This window comes from Ranitomeya variabilis, chromosome 5, assembly GCF_051348905.1.
Source record: "Ranitomeya variabilis isolate aRanVar5 chromosome 5, aRanVar5.hap1, whole genome shotgun sequence".
NCBI classification, from domain to species: domain Eukaryota; kingdom Metazoa; phylum Chordata; class Amphibia; order Anura; family Dendrobatidae; genus Ranitomeya; species Ranitomeya variabilis.
Genome location: NC_135236.1, coordinates 192,274,584 through 192,287,046, shown reverse-complemented (window position 1 = coordinate 192,287,046; position 12,463 = coordinate 192,274,584). Strand labels below are relative to the sequence as shown.

The 12,463-nt window shown below is 43.1% G+C and overlaps 1 protein-coding gene across 2 annotated transcripts in view; it reads left to right on the top strand.

Moving 5' to 3' along the window:
• USP50 (ubiquitin specific peptidase 50) overlaps window positions 1-12,463 on the top strand; it is a 78,550-nt gene that overhangs the window by 53,554 nt on the left and 12,533 nt on the right. The window contains exon 5 of one of the 2 annotated variants that reach the window (XM_077263673.1): window positions 11,408-11,479. The exons of the other annotated variant lie outside the window; for it this stretch is intronic. Coding sequence (XP_077119788.1) covers window positions 11,408-11,479 — 72 coding nt within the window. The remainder of the gene's footprint in view (window positions 1-11,407; window positions 11,480-12,463) is intronic. 2 annotated transcript variants of the gene reach the window in all.

The window sequence follows — 12,463 nt, the reverse complement described above, 5'->3', positions numbered from 1 at the left end:
ACAAACACATAGGAAAAGAAGACATACCAAACAAAGGGAAGGGGGGGATGCTTTGGGGGAAGAGTTTAATTGGGGGGTAGGGAAGGTTTTTTTAATTGGTTTATAATAAAATTCTAAGATTAATCCATGATACAGTACAAGTATGCTTAAACATTGTCATGAAAACGGATGGATTTACAGTGATATGTAAAACAATAATGTAATATGGATTGTTGGGAAATCGTGATTGTCACAATAAAAATGGTTTTGATAAAAAAAAATACTGGAGGCAAATTTGCACTCATCAGCCTGGAAGCCGCGCATGGGAAGTACTTGGACGTTCCAACATGACGACGATCCAAAACACATGGCCAAGTCGACCTGTCATTAGCTGCGGCAGAACAAAGCGAAGCTTCTGGAGTGGCCATCTCAGTCTCCTGACCTCAATATCATAGAGCCACTCTAGGGAGATCTCAAGCGTGCACTTCATGCTAGACAGCCCAGGAATTTACAGGAACTGGAGGCTTTTTGGCAAGAAGAATGGTCATCTTTACCATCTGAGAAAATAAAGAACCTCATCCACAACTACCACAGAAGACTTCAAGCTGTCATTGATGTTAGAGGGGGCAATACACTGTATTAAGAAATGGGGTATGTAAACTTTGATCAGGGTCATTTGGATGTTTTTGGTTGTCATTATGATTTAAAAAGAGAAAACACAGTAGTTTGACAATAAATGGCTTCACCTAACCATTAACCATGAGTGGAAAAACGTTTTGGTGTTGAAAAAAGGCCAAGAAAGCAAAAAGTATGCCTGGGTATGTAAACTTTTGAGCACAACTGTATACATATAAATCTTAATATATACTTACCTTGTAATGTCTTCACATCCTGTTCTGTCCAGATGTGTACAGATCCCAGAATTCCAAGCGGCGGAAGTTCACCGACCTCCATATTGGGACACCCAAGTGATGGATGTCTAAATATGGAAACTGCTGGTGGTACCAGCCTCTTGCGCGGTACCACCAGCGGAATACCGCCGCAGCTCACACACTTTATGCGCCGTATGCACCACACACACACACACTGTATACACCATATGCAACACACACACACACACACACACACTGTATATGCCATACCACCAGCGGAACACCGTCACAAAAATGCCGCCGCTGGGATCAGCCGAATGATGGAGTGCATGCGCAGTTTGAATGTGACCGCCACTATCTGTCTGCAGAAAGATGGCGGCGGTCTGATTTACTGCGCCTGTGTGAAATCCGCTCAGTGAATCATTCGGCTGATACAGGCGGCAGATGCGCAACATGTCTATAGGCAAGAGGAAGCCGGTCACATTAAATGGGTTTTCCCAAGAATGAAAGTTCATTTTAAAAATTGTCTGTGTCTGACCCTATACAGAGCATACCACATCTCCTGGGCATGGGAGGAATAAAAGACAATACTGACATTACAGCAGGGGATCACAGAGGATTTCTTTTGTCAGGTAAAATATTTCACTGACTCTTTTTAAACAATATTTTACCTCACAAAATGTATCCGCTGTGATCCCCTGCTGTATTGTCTTTTGCTTCCTCCCCTGCCCAGGAGCTGTGGTATGTTCTGTACACGGTCAGACACAGACAATTTTTAAAATGAACTTTCTTTCTCGGGAAAACCCCTTTATAAAGAGAAGACAGCAGATGGGGGAGAGAGAAAGCGCACAGGGGTGAGAGAGACAGAGCACAGGGGGAGACAGCTCAAATGGGGCAGCACATGAGGGGAGAACACAGCACAGGAAGAACAGAGACAGCAGACAAGGGGGATAACACATGGGGTAGACAGGTCAAAGAAGAGAGCACAGACATGAGAAGTCAGCACACAGGGAAAGAGAGAGTGGATAAATGGGTGAGCACATGGGGGGGGAGAGATTCTCAGTGCTGCAAAGACTGCCCCCATCGTGACATTACCGCCTCCATCTAGTGTATATATATATATATATATATATATACATACATACACAATGGGGAAATAAGTATTTGATCCCTTGCTGATTTTGTAAGTTCGCCCACCGACAGACATGAACAGTCTATAATTAATTAATTTTTAATTTTAACATTGAGAGAATATCAAAAATAAAATTCAGAAAATCACATTATTTAAATTATATAAATATATTTGCATTTTGCAGTGAGACATAGGTATTTGATCCCTCTGGCAAACAAGACTTAATACTTGGTGGCAAAACACTTGTTGGCAAGCACAGCAGTCAGACGTTTTTTGTAGTTGATGATGAGGTTTTCGCACATGTCAGGAGGAATTTTGGTCCACTCCTCTTTGCAGATCATCACTAAATCATTAAGATTTTGTTGCTGTCGCTTGGCAACTCGGAGCTTCAAATCCCTCCATAAGTATGGGATTAAGATCTGGACACTGGCTAGGCCACTCCATGACCTTAATGTGCTTCTTTTTGGGCCACTCCTTTGTTGCCTTGGCTGTACGTTTTGGGTCATTGTCTTGGTGGAAGACCCAGCCATGACCAATTTTTAATTTCCCTGCAGAGGGAAGGAGGTTGTCACTCAGGATTTTACAGTACATGGCTCCATCCATTCTCCCGTTGATGCGGTGAAGTAGTCCTGTGCCCTTAGCAGAGAAACACCCCCAAAACATAATGTTTCCACCTTCATGCTTGACAGTGGGGACAGTGTTCTTTGGGTCATAGGCAGCATTTCTCTTCCTCCAAACATGACGAGTTGAGTTAATGCCAAATACTTCAATTTTTTGTCTCATCTGACCACAGCACAGAATCATCTAGATGTTTATTGGCAAACTTCAGACGGGCCTGCACATGTGCCTTCTTGAGCAGGGGGACCTTGCGGGCACTGCAACATTTTAAACTTTTACGACGTAATGTGTTACCAATGGGTTTCTTGGTGACTGTGGTCCCAATTGCCCTGAGATCATTAACACGTTCCCCCCGTGTAGTTTAAGGCTATGTGCACACGTTGCAGATTTGGGTGCAGAATTTTCTGCACAAAATCTGCATCTCCTGGCAGAAATCGCAGGTGCAGATTTGATGCGTTTTTTATGCGGAAGGGTGCAGAAACGCTGCAGATCCGAACAAAAGAAGTGACATGCTCATTCTTTCAGTCCGCTGCGTTTTCCATGCGGAACTTTCCACACCATTAGCATAGCATTTTTTTTTCCTATTGATTTACATTGTACTGTAAATCACTTTGCGGATCTGCAGCGTTTCTGCGCGGATCCGCAGTAAATCCGCAACGTGTGTACATAGCCTAAGGCTGCCGTCACACTAGCAGTATTTAGTCAGTATTTTACATCAGTATTTGTAAGCCAAAACCAGGAGTGGGTGATAAATGCAGAAGTGGTGCATATGTTCCTATTATACTTTTCCTCTATTTGTTCCACTCCTGGTTTTGGCTTACAAATCCTGATGTAAAATACTGACCAAATACTGCTAGTGTGACGGCAGCTTTAGGCTCATATCTCACCTTCCTCATGATCACAAACAGCCCTGAAGATAGGGAAAAAAAGGAACAACGCCACGCACGATCTAAGTGCAGTAGAAACTAGGCGTAAATTGCACGCTTATGTAATGCACTCACCTAGTCAAAGGCGAAAATGAAGCATTGAAAGGGGATCCGACAGGAATCCAAGGGGAATGGTCTGCAGCTCGGCCGACTGGGCACACGGAAAAGGCCCTCAGACATCCATGGTAAAACAATAGATAGCAAGGAAAATCCTCCCAGGACATGTTCTCAGTAATGCACTAATTTACTTGCATCTGTATAAACACTATGTATAAAAAGAGGCATTCTATTGTAGAAGGGACAGTATAATGGTTTTGATATCGGTTGAATACCTATTTTTATGATTATTTTGTTATTATGAATACTTAGGATTGTTTGTGAGAAATTGAAAGGAGAGAGAAAAGGGATAAAAAGAAAAAGAAAAGTAAAGACAAAGAAGGGAGGAGTGAAAGAAAGGAAAAAAAAATTAGAAAAGTTTTTTTTTCAATGCTTTTTATTTTTATGGTATTTTATATGGTAGTTCCTTATACATAGTGTATATACAGATACAAGTAAATTAGTGCATTAATGAGAACATGTCCTGGGAAGATTTGTCCCTTTTGTATAGGGTGTTTTTTTTCCATTTATCTGTGTGGGGCTTTAGAGCTCCTTTAGTACTCCGCCCTATTTGATCCTTTGGAAGTTGAATGTATAAGGCTGCCGTCACACTAGCAGTATTTGGTCAGTATTTTACATCAGTATTTGTAAGCCAAAACCAGGAGTGGAACAATCAGAGGAAAAGTATAATAGAAACATGTCACCACTTCTACATTTATCACCCACTCCTGGTTTTGGCTTACAGATACTGATGTAAAATACTGACCAAATACTGATAGTGTGACGGCAGCCTAAAAAGAGAGTGTAGCTGATCTTTTCATATTATTTATTTTTAATGACCTGAAGAAGACTCCAGGGTGTAGGAGTCGAAACGCGTTGTCCTGTAATTTTTTATTACCTCAATAAAGCAGATATTTACTGTATAAATAAGCAGACCAGAGTATAAGCCGAGGCACCTAATTTTGCCACGGAAAATTGGGTAAGCTTATTGACTCGAGTATAAGCTGGTATGCATTGTCCCCTCATCCCTGTCCTGGTATGTGTGGTTACCCGTTGTATGGATGGCTCCTCCGTCCTCCCCCTGTTGTTTGCATGGCTCCTCCGTCCTCCCCGTTGTATGCATGGCTCCTCTGTCCTCCCCCTGTTGTGTGCATGGCTTCTCTGTCCTCCCCCTGTTGTGTGCATGGCTCCTCTGTCCTCCCCCTGTTGTGTGCATGGCTCCTCCCTCCTCCCCCTGGTCTATGCATGGCTCCTCTGTCCTCCCCCTATTGTGTGCATGGCTCCTCCATCCTCCCCCTGTTGCATGCATGGCTCCTCCCTCCTCCCCCTGTTGTATGCATGGCTCCTCCCTCCTCCCCCGTTGTATGCATGGCTCCTTCATCCTCCCCCTGTGTTATGCATGGCTCCACTTGGCTCCCCCCATCCTCCTCACCCTGCTTGTTCTGTCGCTGCACATCCCTGCATCTCTCTGTTGTCCCAGGACCGGCAGCCTCTTTCTGTGTCCAGCGGTCATGAGGTACCACTCATTAAAGTAATGAATATGCGCTTCCCGCCTATGGGAGTGGAGATGCAGCCATATTCATTACTTTATTGAGCGGTACCACGTGACCACTGAACAAAGGAAGAAGCTGCCTTGCCGGGACAACAGAGTGATGCAGGGAGGACTTGTGGAGTGGGTGAGTATGATGTGACAGCTGCCGGCTCCTGCCACTCCCCCTCCCCCGCCCACCAGGGACGGACACTGACAGCTTGGGCCCCTGTGCAAGAAATGTGTTTGGGCCCCCTTCCTTTTATGGTGACAAAACTACATATATATATATAACCACATACACATACATGTATATATATTGCATAGTCTCCTTTATTATGTATATTACTTTCCCTTATTATACAGTGCCATCTCTTGTTATGTACTGCACTGTCCCTTACATATTGGATTATATAGAGCCTGTTTTTAATACATACCGTCCTGTCTTGTTAGCTGTATAATGCAATGATGGCGGATGAAGCATGAGAAAGCTTCTTTTCTAATGGAGGAGCTGAAGGACTGGTCGTCCGGTCACCGGCTCCTCCATCAGCAGTCATTTTATATTTAAAAAGAGAGGGCGCTGTGAATAACAAAACTAACAAGAATACACTAAGACAGCACTGTACATAACAGCAGAGGAAGCTATATAATAAGGGAAGGCACAATATATAACTAGAGAGGATGGTATGTAATAAGGGATGGTGTTATACATAATAAAAGGGGAAACTGTAGCTAAGGAAGGTGTTATACATAATAAGTGAGTACACTATATACTAAGGGACTGTGTTATACATAATAAGCGATAATAATGTCTTCCTCCACCTCCCCCTGTTCCTAATTCAATTATAAGTCCCCCCTTCCTCCCATCCAAATCCCCCACACCCCATTGTCCTCCTCCCTGCACTCTTCACCACCTCCATCATTTCCTCCTCCAGCACCATCCCCATATTGCCCTTTCCACCACCATCATCATTGTCCTTTCCACCACCTCCATCATTTCCTCCTCCACCACCATCCCGATCATTGTATTTTCCACCACCACCATCCTTGCCCATTCCACCACCTCTGGCATTTCCTCCCCCCTCCACCCCCATTATTGCCCTTTCCACCACCTCCATCACTGCCTTCTCCCCCCACTACCATCATTGCCCATTCCACCACCTCATTCATTTTTTCTCCTCCCCCATCATCCCCATCATTGCCCATTCCACCGCCTCCATCATTTCTTTCTCCCCCACCATCCACATCCTTGCCCATACCACCACTTCCTCCTTCCCCACCACCCCCATCATTGCCTTCTCCATCACCCCATCATTGCCTTCTCCCCATCACCTCCAACCCCATCATTGCCCTCTCCCCACCTACACACACACAGACACACACAGCACCATTCACCTTTCTGCACATTCCCCTGCAGAGCTACGCACGCACACACGCACACACACCACCACTCATCTCTACACACACACAACACACGTACATACAAAAAACACAAACACACAGCACCGCTCACCTCTCCACAAGCTCTCCCATCGCTGGCAGCTTCCTCTCTCTGGCACAGCTGGCCGCTGAATGATGACGTCATCCAGCGGTGGTGCTGTCTGTGTGAGACAGGAAGCGTAGGCAGGAAGCAGGACAGATAGCTGCAGCCCTGCCCCTCTACCTCTCCACCCATGCAGCTGACCCCCTGGGACAATGACTCGTGTATAAGCAGAGGGGGGCATTTTCAGGACAAAGAAAGTGCTGAAAATCTCGGCTTATACACGAGAATATACGGTATATATAACATCTATGAGAATCTCTATACGGGAGCGCCGGCTACATACTGGGATTTTCCTTGCTTACTCATGATCAAGAATACTTCACGAGGTGAGATTTTGCATGGTGTCCCAGATCGATGTCAATTGACAGTCATTTTGTATTTCTTCCATTTTCTTACTATTGCACCAACAGTTGTCTCCTTCTCACACAGAGTCTCATTTATGGTTTTGCAGCTCATTCCAGCTTTGTGTAAGTCTATGATCTAGTCCCTGACATCCTTATAAAGCTCTTTTGTCTTGCCCATGTTGTAGAGGTTAGAGTCTGACTGAATAATTGAGTCTGTGGACAGGACTCTTTTATAAAGGTGACTATGTAAGACAGCTGTCTTTAATGCAAGTAATGAGTTGATTAGGAGCGTCTAACTGGTCTGTAGGAGCCAGAACACATAACCCCTTTCTGCCATTGGATGGAATAGTACGTCCGATGGCAGAACCCCCTGCTTTGATGCGGGCTCCGGCAGTGAGCCTGCATCAAAGCCGGGACATGTCAGCTGTTTTGAACAGCTGACATGTGCCCGCAATGGGCGCAGGCAGAATCACTATCCACCTGCACCTATTAACTAGTTAAATGCCACTGTCAAACTCTGACAGCAGCATTTAACAAGCACTTCTGGCAGTCTGGCCGGAAATGCGTGCACCGGTGACCCCGTCTCATGATCGGTGATAATCGGTGTGTCAGCATAACAACCAGAGGTCACTTGCAGACCTCTATGGTTGCTGATGCTGGATTGCTATGAGCACCACCCTGTGGTCGGCGCTCATAGCAATGCTGTAATTCTACTACATGGAGGCGATCTGAGCATCGCCTCTATGTAGCAGAGGCAATCGACTTGTGGCAGCTTCTAGCCTCCAATGGAGGCTATTGAAGCATGCCAAAATTTAACAAAAAGGTTTTTAAAAATATGAAAAATAAATAAATAAAAGTTTAAATCACCCCCCTTTTTCACCCCATTCAAAATAAAACAATAAAGAAAATCAAACTCACACATATTTGGTATCACTGCGTTTAGAATTGCCCGATCTATCAATTAAAAAAAGGATTAACCTGAGTGTTAAACGGCGTAGCGAGAAAAAAGTCAAAACACCAGAATTACTTTCTTTTGGTCGCCATGAAATTACAATAAGATGCAATAACGGGCAATCAAAAGAACATATCTACACCAAAATGGTATCATTAAAAATGTCAGCTCGGGACGCAAAAAATAAGCGCTCACCCAACCCCAGATCACGAAAAATGGAGACATTACGGGTAATGGAATTTTTTTTCACAACTTAGATAAAAAACAACCTAGACATGTTTGGTGTCTGTGAACTCATAATAATCTGGAGAATCATAATGGCAGGTCAGTTTTAGCATTTAGTGAACCTAGCAAAAAAGTCAAACAAAAAACAAGTTTGGGATTGCACTTCTTTGCAATTTCACCGCACTTGGAATTTTTTTCCCCTTTTTCTAGTACACGACATGGTAAAACCAATGGTGTTGCTCAAAAATACTATTTGTCCTGCAAAAATAGGCCCTCACATGGCCATAATTACAAAGAAATAAAAAAGTTATGGCTCTGGGAAGGAGGGGAGTGAAAAACGAGAACGCCAAACCGGAAAAAGCTCCGGTCATTAAGGGGTTAATGGTTGGTAGGGGATCAAATACTTATTTCTCACTGCAAAATGCTAATAAATTTGTATAATTTATACAATGTGAATTTCTGGAATTCATTTTTGATATTCTATCTCTCAATGTTAAGATTAACCTACCCTGAAAATTATGGACTTTTCTTGTCTTTGTCAGTGGGCAAACTTGCAAAATCAGCAAGGGATCAAATACTGATTTCCCCCACTGTGTGTGTGTGTATAATATTATATATATATATATATATATATATATATATATATATATATATATATATACACAGTACAGACCAAAAGTTTGGACACACCTTCCGATTTAAAGATTTTTCTGTATTTTCATCACACTGAAGGCGTCAAAACTATGAATTAACACATGTGGAATTATATTCTTAACCATAAAGTGTGAAACAACTGAAAATATGTCTTATATTCTAGGTTCTCCAAAGTAGCCACCTTTTTTCTTTGATGACTGCTTTGCACACTCTTGGCATTCTCTTGATGAGCTTCAAGAGGTAGTCACCGGGAATGGTTTTCATTTCACAGGTGTGCCCTGTCAGGTTTATTAAGTGGGAATTCTGTCCCCAAGTGGGAAAAGTGTCCCCAAGTGCAGTGGCAAAAACCATCAAGCGCTACAAAGAAACTGGCTCACATGAGGAAAGGAAGACCAAGAGTCACCTCTGCTTTTGAGGATAAGTTTATCCGAGTCACCAGCCTCAGAAATCGCAGGTTAACAGCAGCTCAGATTAGAGACCAGGTCAATGCCACACAGAGTTCTAGCAGCAGACACATCTCTACAACAACTGTTAAGAGGAGACTTTGCGCAGCAGGCCTTCATGGTAAAATACCTGCTAGGAAACCACTGCTAAGGACAGGCAACAAGCAGAAGAGACTTGTTTTGGCTAAAGAACACAAGGAATGGACATTAGACCAGTGGAAATCTGGGCTTTGGTCTGATGAGTCCAAATTTGAGATCTTTGGTTCCAACCACCGTGTCTTTGTGCGACTCAGAAAAGGTGAACGGATGGACTCTACATGCCTGGTTCCCACTGTGAAGCATGGAGGAGGAGGTGTGATGGTGTGGGGGTGCTTTGCTGGTGACACTGTTGGGGATTTATTCAAAATTGAAGGCATACTGAACCAGCATGGCTACCACAGCATCTTGCAGCGGCATGCTATTCCATCCGGTTTGCGTTTAGTTGGACCATCATTTATTTTTCAACAGGACAATGACCCCAAACACACCTCCAGGCTGTGTAAGGGCTATTTGACCAAGAAGGAGAGTGATGGGGTGCCACGCCAGATGACCTGGCCTCCAAAGTCACAAGACCTGAACCCAATCGAGATGTTTTGGGGTGAGCTTGACCGCAGAGTGAAGGCAAAAGGGCCAACAAGTGCTAAGCATCTCTGGGAACTCCTTCAGGATTGTTGGAAGACCATTCCCAGTGACTACCTCTTGAAGCTCATCAAGAGAATTGCAAGAGTGTGCAAAGCAGTGATCAAAGCAAAAGGTGGCTACTTTGAAGAATCTAGAATATAAGACATAATTTCAGTTGTTTCACACTTTTTTGTTAAGTATATAATTCCGCATGTGTTAATTCATAGTTTTGATGCCTTCAGTGTAAATGTACAATTTTCATAGTCATGAGAATACAGAAAAATCTTTAAATGAGAAGGTGTGTCCAACTTTTTGGTCTGTACGGTATATATATATACAGCCACACACACACACACATACATGTATATATATTACATAGTCTCCTTTATTATGTATATTGACATCCATTATTACACAGTGCCCTCTCTTGTTATGTACAGCATCATCCCCTACACATCGGGTTATATAGAGCCCTGTCTTTATTACATACTGTCCTGCCTTGTTAGATGTATAATGCAATGATAGCTTTTCTAATGGAGGAGCTGATGGACTGGTCGTTTGGTCACCAGCTGCTCCATCAGCAGTCACTTTATATCTAACAAGAGAGGGGACTATGTAATAAAAGAGGGCACTGTGAATAACAAAAATAACAAGAATGTACTATATAAGAGACAGCACTGTACATAACAGCAGAGAAAGCTTTATAATAAGGGACGGTACCATATATAACTAGAGAGGATGGTACGTAATAAGGGACAGTGTTATACCTAATGAAAGTCTAAACTATGTAACTAAGGATGGCACTATACATAAGTGAGTACACTATATACTAAAGGACTCTGCTATACATAAGTGAGTACGCTATATACTAAGGGACCGTGCCATACATAATAAGGAAGTGCGCTATATACTAAGGAACTGTGCTATACATAAGTGAGTACACTATATATCAAGGGACTGTGCTATACATAATAAGTGAGTACACTATATACAAAGGAAGTGTGCTATGCGTAATAAGTGAGTACCCTATATACTAAGGGACTGTGCTATACGTAATAAGGCTACATCCCTGTATCTGCATGCAGTGTTGGAGTGCTGCCCACTTTTACAAACCGATTGAGCATGTCCTATTCTAATCCTCAAAATCGGATCAAAACAGAACATTCTCTGACCCTCACGGATCTCATTCTCAGATCCATGATTTTGATGTATGTGTGAATGGACCTATAAAACTCTATGAGTCTGTGTGCCATCTGATAAAAGCACAAGGACATTTCACACAAGTGTGAGAATGTAGAATAGGGGATTTTACAAATAACATTATCACTCCAAGCCACACAGTGCAGATACAAAATAACATTTACACCCAGGCACTTACCGCTGACGTCTCATCTGATTAGAGCTGCTTTCTCCTGTTTCTTCTCCATCTGGTCAGACCTTCATGTCGACATCTCCCAGCCACGACTCATCTTGTCACGATGAACTTCGCAGCCCTGAAAATAAGAAGGTCATATATATTGTATACATACATGTGTCTCCCCCGAACACAAATATGTACCCCACCATTAATATACTATTAGCCACACACCAAATATAAAATGATAAGCAGCACTGTGCCCCCCATTAACTATAATCTCTGACTCCCAATAATATAAATTATTCACTCTGTGACTCACCCCGATTAACTGTAAAGCTATGTGCACATGGAATATATGCAAGGTTTTACAGTTCAGGAAAAGTGAATGAGATCCCTGAAGTCTCACGCACAAGCTGCTTATTTTTTCCTTGCAGATTTGTAGCAGATTAAAATCTGCATAATGTAAATTCTTGCAGTGTATTTCATCCACACTAGTGTTGAAAAATATGTAACAAAAGCATGGCAAAAATGTGGAAAAAATAAATATATTTTGTGTAACTTTCTTCCTGCCAACACATTAGGATATGCAGCAGAATTTTCCCCTGCAAATCCTGAACGTGTGCACATAGCCTTAGTCCCTGTATTGCGTCCCCATCAATCACTATAAGTACTTGATAGCATCATAAAGAATTTGGAAGTGGGAGAAGAAGCCATCAGGTGCTGAACATCCTCCACCACCTCCCAATTCATGCACCATATTGCCTCCTCTCCCAGTCCCCAATACATTTTAAGTCCCCTATAGCATCACAATGAATTGTGAGGACGCTATCAGGGACTTAGCACCCTCTTCCACCACTCAATTCATTTTACATCCATATCTAATGTCCTCCTCCCCTTCCATTGCTCGTAAGTCCATAATAAGTCCCCCTTCCTCCCATCCCAATCCTCCACATCCCTCCTTGTCCTCCCCCGCATGCCATCATTGTCCTCTCCTCCACCTCCATCATTGCCCTCTCCATCATCTCCATTATTGCTTCCTCCACCACCCCCATCATTGCCCTCTTCACCACCCCAATCAATGCTTTCACCCCCACCATCCCGATCATTGTCCTCTCCATCATCTCCATCATTGCT